This window comes from Nematostella vectensis, chromosome 2 (assembly GCF_932526225.1).
Source record: "Nematostella vectensis chromosome 2, jaNemVect1.1, whole genome shotgun sequence".
Classification (NCBI taxonomy): domain Eukaryota; kingdom Metazoa; phylum Cnidaria; class Anthozoa; order Actiniaria; family Edwardsiidae; genus Nematostella; species Nematostella vectensis.
In genome coordinates this window covers 4122379-4136267 of record NC_064035.1, presented here as the reverse complement: position 1 = coordinate 4136267, position 13889 = coordinate 4122379, and the positions used below count along the sequence as shown (strand labels likewise).

The window sequence follows — 13889 nt, the reverse complement described above, 5'->3', positions numbered from 1 at the left end:
ATCTTGAATGTCGTGGTAAACGTTATATCTGTATTGAGTAAATAAAAATTAAAATATATCCGAAAAGGGTGAGCAAAGGGATGAAAGGGTGAGCAAGGAATATGGACTTGGTCAAAAAACTTAGAACGGGGGTGAGTAAAGGGGAGCAAGGAAAGGAATTGTAACTGGTAAACAGTGAAAAAAAAAAATTCGAGGACATGGCCGAGAATCGAACCTCGTCCAGATCAGATAAAATGAGAAAAAAAATAAACCATACTTCCAGACATGCGCTGAAACACCGTATGGCAGCATAAAGCTTTACGGCTAAGCTGGAGATTTCGGCCCCAGCACCGCTATCTAGCGAACTGTACAACACAAAGGAACCTGAGGTACCCGCGCATTAATGGGGAGGCAATAACCAGGATCCCAGCCCTGTCTTAGTCGGTTACGCCACGCACAGCTCGCTGAGATGTACATTGAAAAATATCGGGGTCTTTTTCGCGCTTGCGTCTCTTGGGGATAGTTGTGTTGCTATAGTAATGTAGTGATGTTGTCATCATGTGCAGCACACTACGACCTCTAGGTCTACATTGTGCCTTTAGCCTTTGTACTTCTTTGTCCAGTCACGCACGTGCATATGACATTTTTTGTACCTAGAACAACAAAAGCAAGCTACATTGAAATGCAGGCAATCTAAGTTTTGTGTTTTAGGTTTAAGAAAATACTGTGATTAAACCTCTCGTAAGCTACCCTTCTCGAATTTCTTAGAGCATTTCAGTTTTTGGAGCTCATACTTTCCTTGGCACAGGCATCGGATGTGGGGGTCTCAAACCTGAATATAGCGTCCAAAAATAATAAATCATACGATTTGAAGTAGAGTCTCACAGGCTGTAATAACGCACCATGTATAAAATCTGACCCACCCAAGGATTTTTATTGTGGTATTTGCCAATAAATAGTTTTACAGACAGCATCGCCACATTAGTGGCTATTATTGTTTACAATAAAGATCATGTTAAATTACCAGATCTGAAATTCAATTCTGACTTCCTTAAGAATCACAAAATATGGCGCTTTAGAAATAAAATACAACCAAAATCTAGGGCAGACCTTTCACACCCAAGCTTTGATGAAACCGAAATTCTGGTTCATTACAAATTGTGACAGATAGTTTTATTACATTACGTTATAAGTTTTTTGGCCAAGTCCATATCCCTTGCCCACCCTCGCCTTGTCTCATCCCTTTACTACGATATTCAATATAAGATAAAGGAACTCCGAAGAGGAGTGAATAATTTTAAAGGAATAAATTGAAGTTCCGGGCTCAGGCTCACCACCAAAAAAAAAGAAAGAAAAAGTGCTTTCTCAACCTTGCTCCTTGAAGATTTAAAACAAAGCAACCCCGTCCCTATTCTAGGCCGCCTATGGCTTGCTATCCCCACTCGTCTCCTTTTGACACACCGGGAGTGTCCCCTCCTTCACTCCCCCTTTGACGCCTTCGTTGTCGCTCTTGTTCTCCTAACCCTCCCGCCGTCCCCACTCTCCCGTCCCTTTTTGACGCCTCTGAAGTGCTTGCCTACTTTTTTTTCTCCGAATTTACATTATGCAAAAACAAACAAAAAAAGAAACACGAACTCTGATGACGTCATCTCGACGTCAAAACTTACGACTGCTGGGTGATCGCGGGCTCTAGACAGAGGTCAGTCACTGAACGATCACGAGCAGAGGAGGCGGAATTTTATACATTTCACACAAATTCTCACGGTGAGTTACGCTTAGAAATATCGTTAATCATCTGTGCTTGTTGGACTTTCATGTGCGGTTATTAAATTGTAACATTAAGGATTAAATTTATTTGCGGTAGTGGCAAATATTTCGATTATTGTTGTTACATTATTACTCACTTTTGATATAGCATCCCGAGTAATTTCTATAAGCTTACTTTGATTGCTAAATGAAATTTTATACTTGAGCTTACATCATGCCGTAGAGAAGTAAGTTTAGTGTACTATAAAATGAAATACTTTTACTTTTGGACTGGAAAAATAGTCTGTTAAAGTATTTAACTTAAAAATATTTTGAGGTTTTATTATGAATGCACTGTAATAAGCCACAAACTCTCAAGTTTGCTTGGCCACTGTGTTTGTTATGATATTCAATTTATGCTCAATGTTTGCAGCATCTATTGTTTTTATGGGACACCTTTATATCGTATTTGTGAAGGCTTTTTCAATTACCAAGTTAACTTACATTAAAAGGATATTAGATTTGTATATACCTACATCGTTCAAAATAACTTTTTTAAATCTGCTAGATTTTGCCGGCTTTCTGGATTTTGGTGGCAAAAAAGCCTGCATCCCCTAATTAAGAAAGGGGAATACAGAAAAAAAGAGCCAGCAAAACCAAAAAAACTGCCAGCTATCTCCGGCAGCCGACTATCTATTTTGAACCCTGACCTAATTCCTAATCAATCTTGATAATACTCCAATATATAAGCAGACCCTAAAATCGTGATGCTGCTGATGTTCGTGATGTTGTTATTCTACAGGTTTTGTGCAGCACATTTGTTTAATGAAAGTTGCCTGTTGTATTTAACTCCGGTCATCACAATGTCAGAGGAAGACAGGATGCGAAATGAAATTGCCAGGATGCAGATGCGCGGTGATGAAATGACAGATGAGGTGTGTACGTTGATTGCAAACCTTAAAAACACAAATCACATGACTTGCTACATTGTACCTCATTCTTTGCCATAAAATATGGCCATGGTTACCCAGTGTAGAGGTTAGAGTTATCACTTAATTCCAGTGCCCTACATTGTTTGTGTGCATCCTCAACTGTGCATACAAGAAATCATTTTAGCCTGCTAGTCAGCTCTCCGGATTTTTGGGATTCCTGTGGAAGGGGGATGGAGAGCAGACAGAAGAGGTCACCTTTTTTCATTCCACTTCTTTTATGCTTGACGTCACTTACTTGTCAAATAAAAGTCTCAGGAGCTGTCAAACTAAACCAATCACATCCGTTCAAAAAGTAAATAAAATGGCCCATATGCAACAAGTGGCCGATCAACATAATCAATTCCTGTAAATTTAGAAAAAACTCGCACTTACAAATTGAGCGTATTTACAAATGGAGAGAATGTAAACTGCACACTTCCCACACAAGTTAACAACTTTTGTCAAATTTGTTGGGTGACTTTCCGAGTGAAATACGAGAATTAAACATTCGCACTAAGATTTTAGGCCTTTCACTTCTTCGGCTGAAGCAAATATAATTTGCTCCTTGCCTTGGTGTAAGATTCATTCTCTAACTTAAGATCCGGGGCCTTGTTTCCAAGGCTTTCTGTTTGATCTGCTTGCATATTAACCCTAAGAGCGAACAAATGACTAAAATCTTCAGATTTTCACCGCCACACTCAAAGCTCATGGCACTAACAAATATTTGGAAATAAATAATAAATAAAGCTTTTTCCAAAGCCTGTTGGTAAAATCAAAAAAACATATCTGCCGTGGACAGAGACTATATAGTAGACTTCTTCACCTAATGATTGCAATCTTTAAGACAGGGCTTCTGGAATTATGCAGAAAAAAACTCAAAATTACGCGGGATTCTTTGCTAAGTTACGCGCTAAATTATGCAGAAAATCAATCATTACGCGAGATTTTGCAATACATGTTTCTTTAACCCATTGACTCCTGGCTATTTTTGAGATGAATTTACAAAAAACAGACTGAAAACAGATACCTCCCCCCCTATTCTGAGTTTTATACAGCCCGTCAAAGTCAAACATGGCTGCACCTAGTCAGCGGTATCCAAGCTTTCCAACAGTGCTTTGCGGTCCCCACTTTTAATCCCTCGTCGTTGTGCTGAAGCAAGCACAAGTTGATGGTTGCTTGTATTTTTCATCAAAAATACAGCTATGAGCATATTAGGAGAGTGTCTCAGGACATCATGAAGTCTATTGGGGCATGATTGATTGCTTTGCTTATGGATATTTGCAAGCAAAGGTGGATTCATGATGATTTTTTCTTGTATGGCTTTGCCTGGATGAGAAAATAATTTTCTAATGAATCACCACAGCTCTCCTAAATGCTGTCTTTTCTGAAACCAAATTGATTCCAAAATTGTTTACACTGCTATTCTGGGTCTATAATAATGCTCGTTTATTTCAACCGTTTGCAGTTCTTTTACAACTGAATTACCGGTGGGGTCAGCTAACTACAAAATACATTACACCATACATAATTCATAATAACATTAAATCCCCAGCATATTGCGCTGAGACGAATTTGGAAAAACGGTCCGTGCGACCCGGAACCACACTATGTGCGCGCTTAGATCTTAGGGAGTATGGCGAATTGGAGGATATAAGTCTGCTTGACACTAGGGGGTATAAGACGCTCCCCTGTTTGATATTGCTGTTACGAAAGAGATCAGCAAACACAGCCCAAGACACAAATAGATACCTTTATTCTGATTCTGTATGACCTGGAATTGATTTGTTTGGCTTCAGGGTGAAAAGACTTATAAAAAACCATCTGACTTTGGGGAGAGGAGTGTTGACTGGCCCTCCCCTAGTGAATTTTTCCCTGGATCTCCCAGAATTCTTTGCAATACGTAATGGCATCTTCATGGTTTTACAAGTTTTCAAGGAGTGAACATTGTGTCTTGAGGCCATGGAAATGTACCTGAAGAATCAGAATAAAGGTATCTATTTGTGTCTTGGGCTGTGTTTGCTGATCTCTTTCCCATGTGTGGTATTTTGAGCGTTTTATTAAGAGGGGTGATTCTGCTTTTCTTTCCTTGTTCGATTTGAAATTTGTCAAAGAACCTGTGCTATTATTTAGCTTAAGAGTAGTTGCCAACACCTTGATTGGATGCATATCTTCAAGACCATTTATCCCTTAGACTGATGCCTGAGTATCTTCATCTTGTTGTGTTTATTTTGCATTTATGAATTTTTTTTGGGTTGTGGGTACTTCCCAAAGCCGGTACAGGCCGGTTGAGGGGTCAATGTGTTAAAAACAAAATTTTGCAGGATTCATTACTGAATTATGCGCTAATTTACACGGAATATCAACTGTTACGCCCAAACTACATTTTGTACCGAAGGAAAGCACGAAATAAGTTGAAAAAGTTAATTTGTTGCGCGAAAATATCTTAGGCGAAATTTCATTGGCTTCTAGCCACCAGCCAATTAAAAAAGGTATTTTATTATTAATCCTAGGCCTTCTCGGTTTTAGCAAAGAACGCCTAGTCATTCTATTTGTTTTCGAAATTCAGTTCGAAATATCGCACTCTTACGAAGAATATCTCTTTTTTTACAAGAAATAGAGGTAAGAACCCTAAACAACACATCAGCTGTGCACTTAAATGTTTTGTCTCAAAATTTAGCCAAATTACGCGGGATTACACGAAAATTTGTGGTTTACGCGGATTACGCAGAGAAAGCCAAATTATGCGCTTCTGCACAAGCGCGTAATTCCAGAAGCCCTGTTAAGACTTGAAACTTGTTCTGAAATGGATGTGACTTGCACGGCCAAGGGAGGAGCCAGGCCTTTTTAGATTTTGTCACCTTCCAATTAGGGGTCACTTTATTTGATGAGCTGTCGAAATTAGCCAATAAGCATGCTCCATTCGTCAGTGAACATAAAACATGAAAAAAGGTAGGCCTTTCCTGCCAGCTCTACTTTTCCCCTTCTACAGGAATCCAGAAACTCCAGAGAGCCAGCTAGCAGGCTAACATTTGTATCATGGCAGTACATACATTTGTATCATGGGAATCCTATTTACATGATAAGATGTGCAAAAATCAGACAATTCTGGTGAGATTTTCAAGTAAAAACATCATATTATAGATTCTGCTGACACAGAAAATATGACTCCTTCCTCATCAAAATGCATGGTGGCCACTATTTCACATGATTTTGGTGGCCTCTTGGTAGTTCTACAAGAGCCATATGATTTCGGGAATATAAAAATACCTTCCAATTAGGGGGCAACAACCTAAAATTAGAGAGTGGCAACTGCTTACCAGAATATTAAATACAGCAGTGACTGTGTAACTCAGTTATTTAGTTGCAGATCCAAGGGCAGTTGTGTGAGTTCAATAAGAATAAATGATAATTGTATTTTCAGTAGCAGACAATTTAGGGTTTGAAGAACTTTGGTATAGTTTAAATAAAGTGAACCCCCCTTTGAAAAAGTGCTAGATCTGCAATTGTTTTTATTATGAGGCATGCTTTTCTATTATTTCTCTTTTTAGTCATTGGAAAGCACACGGCGCATGTTGCGTATGGCTGAAGAGGTAGGTACATTTTGTTTGATCCCCCCCTCTTATCTATAAGCTCTAATATTTGATGGATGAATAAACCTGCAAAATAATGTATGTTGTTATCTACACATTGACCTAGGCAGCAACTTCTACTGAGTAAATATGTATACTTCTCCTGAGTTTATACTTGATGTATACTTCTACTGAGTCTTAGTCTTCATCTCCACAATTACAGCAGCAAGGCACCTTTTGTAATACTGTACTAGAAGACTTTAGCATTGATAAAGTTAATATTTGTTATTGTTATTGTTACTGAAAAAAAATTATTGTTTTTATTGTTGTTGTTGTTGTTGTGGCTGTCATTGTTATTGTAGATATGTATACTTATACAGTAATCAAAATCTTTTTTGGGGGGAAGTGTTGAGTTAGGCTCAGGATATTTCACATGGATGTCTGTTTTCAAAATTTTATTTCTAAAAGATCTCAATCACTTCTCCATTTTATGCTCCCACTCAATGGTGAGCCACTCAATACATCCATTTCCATCGGCTTATTGAAGCGAGTAACCAAGATATTTTCAATCAAATATTGTTAATAACATATCAGACTTCATTCATAGATGGTTATTTGCTTATTTGCAAATAAGCTGCTGTATTTTCAATCATAAACAACAATAAAGGAGAAGTTGATCAACATTTTTTAAGACTTTGAATGTGCACCCATAACCAGTTAAAAAAATGATAACCCTGCAAACTCTTTGCATATATTTTAATGTCCCTGGTTGCCACCAACTTCTGATTTTTATTGATGCAGATCAGGGGTCAATCTTACAGTACTGACGGAAAGTAATGCAAAAGAAATTGGCCAAAGTTCACTGAATTACCTCAAGCACATCCGAAAACACCCGATCTTCAGCAAATTTCAGCACGGCCGAAATTCTTTTGTTTTACACACTTATGATCTTCGCGGATTTTTGCCTTAGCGACGATTTTAAGGAAAATGTATTCTAGACGAATTTCTCTGTATTTCACCTTTCCTTACCTTCCCATTGCCTGGACATGTCGCAATAGCGACATGTTTCTGCTGTCACATTACACCTGTAAACATCAAACTCCGAACAATTTGTATACGAATGAAATCTATTTTCCATGCTAAAGGTTTTACGATTTCCAAATTTAACAACATCTTTCTTACGTTGCATGTGTTGTTCGATGATCGGGTGTGATTATAGAGCTTCGATAATGAAGTTAGCATTAACGATATGAAACCTAGCATCGTCTGGCCTGCGTTAAGTTAAATTTACCTGCCTTGAAGCCCAAATTGTGAGTTTGATGATTGCATGTGTCTGTTCTCCTAAATAACATAGAGCCTCCGTAATGCTGTCTCAGCCTTAGGAAAGTACGGTGTACAGATAAAAAGATCAATTCAAACGAAAATCAAAAACAATAGCTCTAAAACTTCGCTGAGATTCGGATGCTGGAATTTCGGCTGGTTTAAACAGCCGAATTTACAACAGCCGAATTTACAGCTGAAAATACCGTAACCAAACTTCGGCGAAAACATCCAAACTTTCAGATTGAGAACAAATGGCTGTAATTCGGTGAACTTTGGCCAGTTTCTTTTGCATTACTTTCCATCAGTACTGTATATTTACAGAGCCAAGACATAGGGTCTCTCACTACTATATTGATTCATGATTATTCATGAAGATCAATCTTTTTAGAGCCAGGACACAGGGATCAAGACTATGGTCATGATAGATGAACAGGGGGAGCAACTGGATCGAGTGGAAGAAGGTTTAGACCAGATCAATGCGGACATGAAAGAAGCTGAAAGAAACCTAACTGGAATGGAAAAGTGTTGCGGTCTTTGTGTTTGTCCTTGGAAAAAGTAGGATATCTAATGTTTAGTATTCACATTAAGTTGTATCAGAAAATTTTGGAAAAACTATTGGATTGTTCTATTTTTATTTTCTTGTAAAAGTATTATAAGATCAATCAGAGTTTAAGGATGACAGGAAAAGAATAGATTCTTTTTTTTTTCTGGACATTATAATCTTTATTTAAAAATGAATTACTGTAAGTTATTTTTTCCCCTGCAAATTAACAAAAACTATTTGCCACATGAAATAACAAAACTTAAGCTGTTATGTTGAGAGGCTGTTTTCGCAAGAAGTGTATATTTGAAGTGGCAAGTAAACTCTATTGATAGAATTTTCCGATTTTTCTTGTTTCTAGGAGTAAAAGATATGAGAAGAGTGACACTTACAAGAAAGCCTTCAAAAACAATCATAATGAAGATGGTGTTGTGTCCTCACAGCCAGGTGCAGCTTTAATCACTTTTATTAGGGACTTTTGGATACAAATACTGGATAGTAGTGGTAGATAACAATGGAATTGATTTTGGAATTCAAAACCCACATGTGAAAATGCCTTCTGTTTAATAGATTTCCAGCAATTCTCCACCAAATGACAAATTCAAAGTTTTATCGTCTAGTGAGTATGGGAGTGATTTGAGTGGTAAACTCACCTTTGCAACAAAGTGTGCATAATTTTGGCTAAAAAAACACATGATTCTGGAAAGACTATGAGTCCTGCTTAAAATGTCATAGTTATATTACTTCAAAAGTATAGTTTTCTGATTTGAGTTGTAATGAATGTTTTAGTGAGGTATGGACAGGGGAGTTCTACAGATGGTTCTGGGCCTTCAGGCGGCTATATACAGAGGTAAGAATTATACTGAGCTGGTTGATGCTAATATATCTTTATTTCTGGCATTCCTTAAATCATTCATTCTATCTTTTTTTTATCTAAGAATTTTATTTTTGCAGAATAACAAATGATGACAGAGAAGATGAAATGGATGAAAATCTAGGGTGAGGCTCTACTTAGTTACACTTGAAATTCCGATAACTGGACTCTGGTTTTGACTAGAAAGTGGATGGAAACAGGCTATATCAATTATTAATTTTTGGGGTTCAAATTAACCACCACACTTGACTAGAGGATCCACTTGAAAGAAAATTGCGTGCAGGCCAGAGGACAAGTGATACTAAGAGGAAATAGGGTATTTATGGGTTAACAAACCCCCACACCCAAAACCCTGGCTACGGGCCACCTAGTTTACACTTGATCAAATGGTACTAGTCAGTATCTTTTCAATACAGTGATACCAACTCACACAAATGTTACAATTGGGACTTTTTCTTCTCCAGCACAGGGTACTATAGGTTTTTCATATGGTATTTCACCTTATTTCAAGTACCTCGAACAAAACAGTAGCACTCACATCTATATTTTTTTGGAAATTTCAGGCAAGTTTCAAACATCATTGGTAACCTGAAGTCCATGGCAGTGGATATGGGACAAGAGTTGGAGACACAGAACAGGCAGCTGGACAGAATAAATGCCAAGGTGGGTCATTATTACAGTATCAGCATCATCATCCAAATCATCATCACCACTACCACCACCACCACTATCTTCATTATTATTTTATTATTATCACAACCATTAAGAGAATTATCACTTTTTCCTTGTTTATAATACAAGAGTTGCCCAAATCTTTTTCTATCATAATCATTGTTGTTAATATCATCAGTGCCGTAGCAGGGGGTGGGGCACTGGGGGCATGTACTCCCCCCAATATTTTAAAAAATACAAGAAATGACCAGAAGGGGCGTGTCTGTACCCCTCCCATATTTCGAGGCATGCTCTGATCAAAGCCCAGCTCACTACTCTGCATGCAGAGCTTTCTGTTTTTGTTGTGAGAGTAGAAGAAAAGAGTGACACAAAAAAATCTGTGAGGACATAATGACTGTTATTATTACCATCACAGTCACTCTTTATAATAATTAATGCCATAATAATTCTAAGCTTTGCTTTTTTTTTTTCAGGCTGAATCAAATGACACCAGAATCCATGTAGCCAACAAAAGAGCTCGAGACATCCTTAGAAATGCCTAGATTCCCAGGCGTTTGTTTCTTTGCGACAAGCTATTTAGCAACTCTCTGGCTAAAGCATTATTACCATCATATGTAAATATACGAGCCCAGTCCCAAAGCTAGGAGTTTGAGTGGTAGGTCATTTGGTCATTTAGCAAACCGTTTTATTCCCTAACTCCGAACTGTCAATTTGCTTTTATTTGATTGGACATTCTAGTCAAGTGGTTCTTCTGTGATTGGACTGCTTTACATCCACGCATGTAATCATTTCCCTTCAGAGCTCCATATCTTTAGAATTTGCAGATTTTTCTCACATTTACCATGATTCTGTACTTCTAAGCTTAAAAAATGGGAATTAGAAATAAGAATACAGGAATACAACAAATTTAGATATCTGGCTTAACATTATTCCAGTGTTTTTTAAGAAATATTGTTATGCCCCAATACCAATCTCGTGTTTCTATCTCTTTCCATCTTCTTCAGCTTTTTAATACTTGTAAATGGTACTAGTGCCAGTGATGCTGGCAGCCCCCATACAAATATTGAGAGAGCCAATGTCCTCCTCACCCCAACAAGGAAATGGCTGTTCATAAAATCGAAGAGAATAAAGCAAAACTGATGGTTTCAAAATCACGCCTTTAAAACAATTGCTGTCGAAACTTTTAAAATTTAAAATATATATAATAATTAACGGTGTAAGGAAAACATCAGATTTACTTACTACTGTTGCATGGTTGATTTTTTTATTTTAGATTAAAGAGAAATTATTCTTTGCTTGCCTTGTTTGATGGTTGCTCAGTGTCATTCTTTTTGTCATACTTTTTTTTGTTTTCCATTACAATAAGATACGTGAACCTGCGTACTAAAACATACATTGCGACAGAATGCGCGCGGGAGGGGAGGGGTGTCATGCATTTTAGAAATTATATATATATATATATATATACATACATACATACATACACACACACACACATACATATATATGTACATATATATACATATGTATATATGTACATATATATATGTATATATATGTACATATATATATATGTATATATATGTATATATATATATGTATATACATATATATACATATGTATATATATATATATTCCACCCCTTATGTAGATATATATATATATATATATATAAATATATACATATATATATATACATATCTACATACCTACATATATACATACATTTATACATATATACATATATATATATATACCTCTCTTTCTTTTAAAGTGTACATGACGCGGGCTTGGAGCTTTTGGGTGCTGTACCTTAAAAGACAATTATTTCGAGAACGCCATAATGTAGTATATATTATTCTTTCATGTTTTTACAGTGGATAGTTTACATGAGCAAGACATAGCAGTATTATATAAATCTTACACAATCTTTCAAAATACGTCATTTGGATGATTTGTGCATTTGATACCGAACATAAACCACACTTTTACCAGCTGACTCTAGAAAAGTAGAACGCCCATCTGAACTCAAAACGACCACCTGACCTAAGTTCGACCAGAAGCTCGCGCCTAATGACGTCACGAGAATCGTAACTAGTCACTCAAGACAGCAGCGATCTCGGTCACCCTGTGGCACTTCCATTTAGGTGTATATACAGTGATTTGTTCATCTTCTTCAGTGTCAGCTTCCTGTAGCTTTTCCTCCAGTTTGTACTCCCCATGCTGCTCGCATCCCATGTCAAACTTGTATTTGCCTGAACCTTGCGGATTATCTTCTGCAAAGCTTCCGACGTAACGGTGATTCGCGTGAATCAGTTCCCCAGACCCGTCTCTCTTCCCATGCATCCAGGTCCCTTGGTACTTAGTCCTCGTGTTTGCATACGTATAAGTGCCCTGACCGTGGCGTTGATGTTCGTACCAGTTCCCTTCGTAGGTGTCGCCATTTGGGTAGTAATATATACCATGGCCGTTTCTACGATCTTCTACCCAGCCCCCTTCGTATCTAGAACCATCGGGGTACCAAAATGTTCCTTGGCCGTGCTTTTTGCCTTTGGAGTATTCGCCGACATATTTGGCGCCATTTTTGAAGCGGTACGTGCCATTCCCGTGACGCTTGCCGTGTTCGTACTGACCCTCATAAGTGTCGCTATTGGGCAGAGTTGTTTTGCCAAATCCATGGCGCTCTTCAGCCTCATTCCGATCTCCTTCGTACGTCTAAATAAAGCAATAATTATTAGCCATTGTACGGTCGCATAGAGGTCAGCAACTAACATCTTCCTCTCTTAAAGGCCAAAAAGTTCAAGCCACCAATACCACTACTACCCTCTACCTCCTTTGGAAACCCTGTTTCCGTCCCGTGCTACTCTAGAAAGTGTCAAATGATAAGAGCCCCCTGCATATAATAACGCCGTAGTGTATAACCTCTAATAAGCTCCCGAGGTCCAGGGGTGCTTAAGGGGCTTATTTGAGGATTCTGAGTCTAGAAGGGGGTCATTTGAGAGAAGGGGCCATTGTGCTGCCAATTGAAATGTGTTTTAATTTTTTTTTTTTTTAAATCAGCAGATCCCAGCTTTTCATAAACATACAATTACACAAACGGTCAATACAATAAAGCTTTGAGTTGTCAAGCAAGTCGAGGGCGTGGATAGAGTTTTGGATCGGCGGATTTCGCCAGATAATTGACTTTGCTAGAAAATGTTCATGGATCTACTGGAAATTAGACAACAAATTACTAATCCTGATAATAAAATGACCGCTTATTACACCGATTGTTGAGTTAGAAAAGAAAAGGCGAGGATTCCCAGAATCAAATCAAAACACTATATCAATGTGTCGATGTTTTTAGCTTGTGGTAGCTAATTGTTGACAGGAACTCTATGTGGAGAGCTAAGCTATTACACCTAAAAACAATTTCAAGTTGACCTGATTTTTTCCTGTGTGTAGAGCCCACTTTTCTCTATATTTCGCTGGGCTGGTCCGGGAGACGAAGCCCGTACCACTAAGCTAGCGCGCCACTCCCGAATAACGTAAATGTGACGAAACTAGCGATGCTTTCAAAATTTTAAAGTTTCGGACCCCTTGAAGGTATTCGTAGTTGTTTATATTTCAAATATAAGAAATGTGCGCGTTTGCGAAAAGGACAAAAGGATCTGACAAGAGTAAAAGACGTCGTCCAAGATATCAATTGGCCGCTTCATTAAATTTGTGATTTTGCGGGGTTTGTATTATGGTAACGGTCTTGTATAAACACTAAACTGGAACAGCAAACAAATCACAGGCAGTAGAATTGGTTGAGTAAATAACATCTAGCACTGTAATTGCCTCGCGATTGCATTTAGCAAATAACATCCAAATTTGATATAAACGCGTCATTCTATTCTTACTCTTTTATCACACAAAAATTATATTCTACATCAAGCTACATGGCAAATGCGATCACAGTTGTATGAAGGTCTTGCGGATCGGCTTAGAAAGAGTTTTGTTGCAAGTTGACGAATTCATTTATCGATCTGCGCCATAAAACTTACCCCTAAGTTGATGCCTTCGTCCTCCTCAAACTCTTCTGATCCGATGTCCGACATTATTTCGCTTTTTTTAGGAACAGACACCAAAACTAACGCGTTCGTTCGTAATGGCTGGTGGTCTTGTGTGCGCTGTTTGGTAGATTTGGTTTTATTGGTTGTCTAAGCAACAATATTTGAAAGTCAAATTT

General features: G+C 37.8%; 2 protein-coding genes across 2 annotated transcripts; one reads left to right on the top strand and one right to left on the bottom strand.

Annotated features, from left to right (window-relative positions):
• Positions 1-1658: 1658 nt before the first annotated feature.
• On the top strand, positions 1659-10969 carry LOC5514816 (synaptosomal-associated protein 25). The gene is made up of 9 exons (XM_032384369.2): positions 1659-1743; positions 2528-2660; positions 6245-6286; positions 7977-8143; positions 8491-8576; positions 8919-8979; positions 9084-9128; positions 9567-9666; positions 10149-10969. Exons 2-9 carry the CDS (start codon positions 2589-2591, stop codon positions 10215-10217), a joined length of 642 nt encoding a protein of 213 aa, XP_032240260.1. The 5' UTR covers positions 1659-1743; positions 2528-2588; the 3' UTR covers positions 10218-10969.
• A 534-nt stretch (positions 10970-11503) lies between these two features.
• On the bottom strand, positions 11504-13862 carry LOC5514815 (radial spoke head 1 homolog). The gene is made up of 2 exons (XM_001634923.3): positions 13705-13862; positions 11504-12391 (listed from the first exon to the last, which is right to left on the bottom strand). Exons 1-2 carry the CDS (start codon positions 13756-13758, stop codon positions 11771-11773), a joined length of 675 nt encoding a protein of 224 aa, XP_001634973.2. The 5' UTR covers positions 13759-13862; the 3' UTR covers positions 11504-11770.
• Between the last annotated feature and the right edge of the window lie 27 nt (positions 13863-13889).

What these genes read in the sequence shown, in the direction of transcription:
- LOC5514815 (XM_001634923.3), bottom strand. Translation starts at nt 13,758, where the DNA reads ATGTCGGACATCGGATCAGAAGAGTTTGAGGAGGACGAAGGCATCAAC. An exon ending in ACGAAGGCATCAACTTAGGG is followed by an intron (nt 12,392 to 13,704) that starts GTAAGTTTTATG and finishes TGCTTTATTTAG; the next exon opens with ACGTACGAAGGAGATCGGAA.
- LOC5514816 (XM_032384369.2), top strand. Translation starts at nt 2,589, where the DNA reads ATGTCAGAGGAAGACAGGATGCGAAATGAAATTGCCAGGATGCAGATG. An exon ending in TCAGGCGGCTATATACAGAG is followed by an intron (nt 8,980 to 9,083) that starts GTAAGAATTATA and finishes TTATTTTTGCAG; the next exon opens with AATAACAAATGATGACAGAG. An exon ending in TGGACAGAATAAATGCCAAG is followed by an intron (nt 9,667 to 10,148) that starts GTGGGTCATTAT and finishes TTTTTTTTTCAG; the next exon opens with GCTGAATCAAATGACACCAG.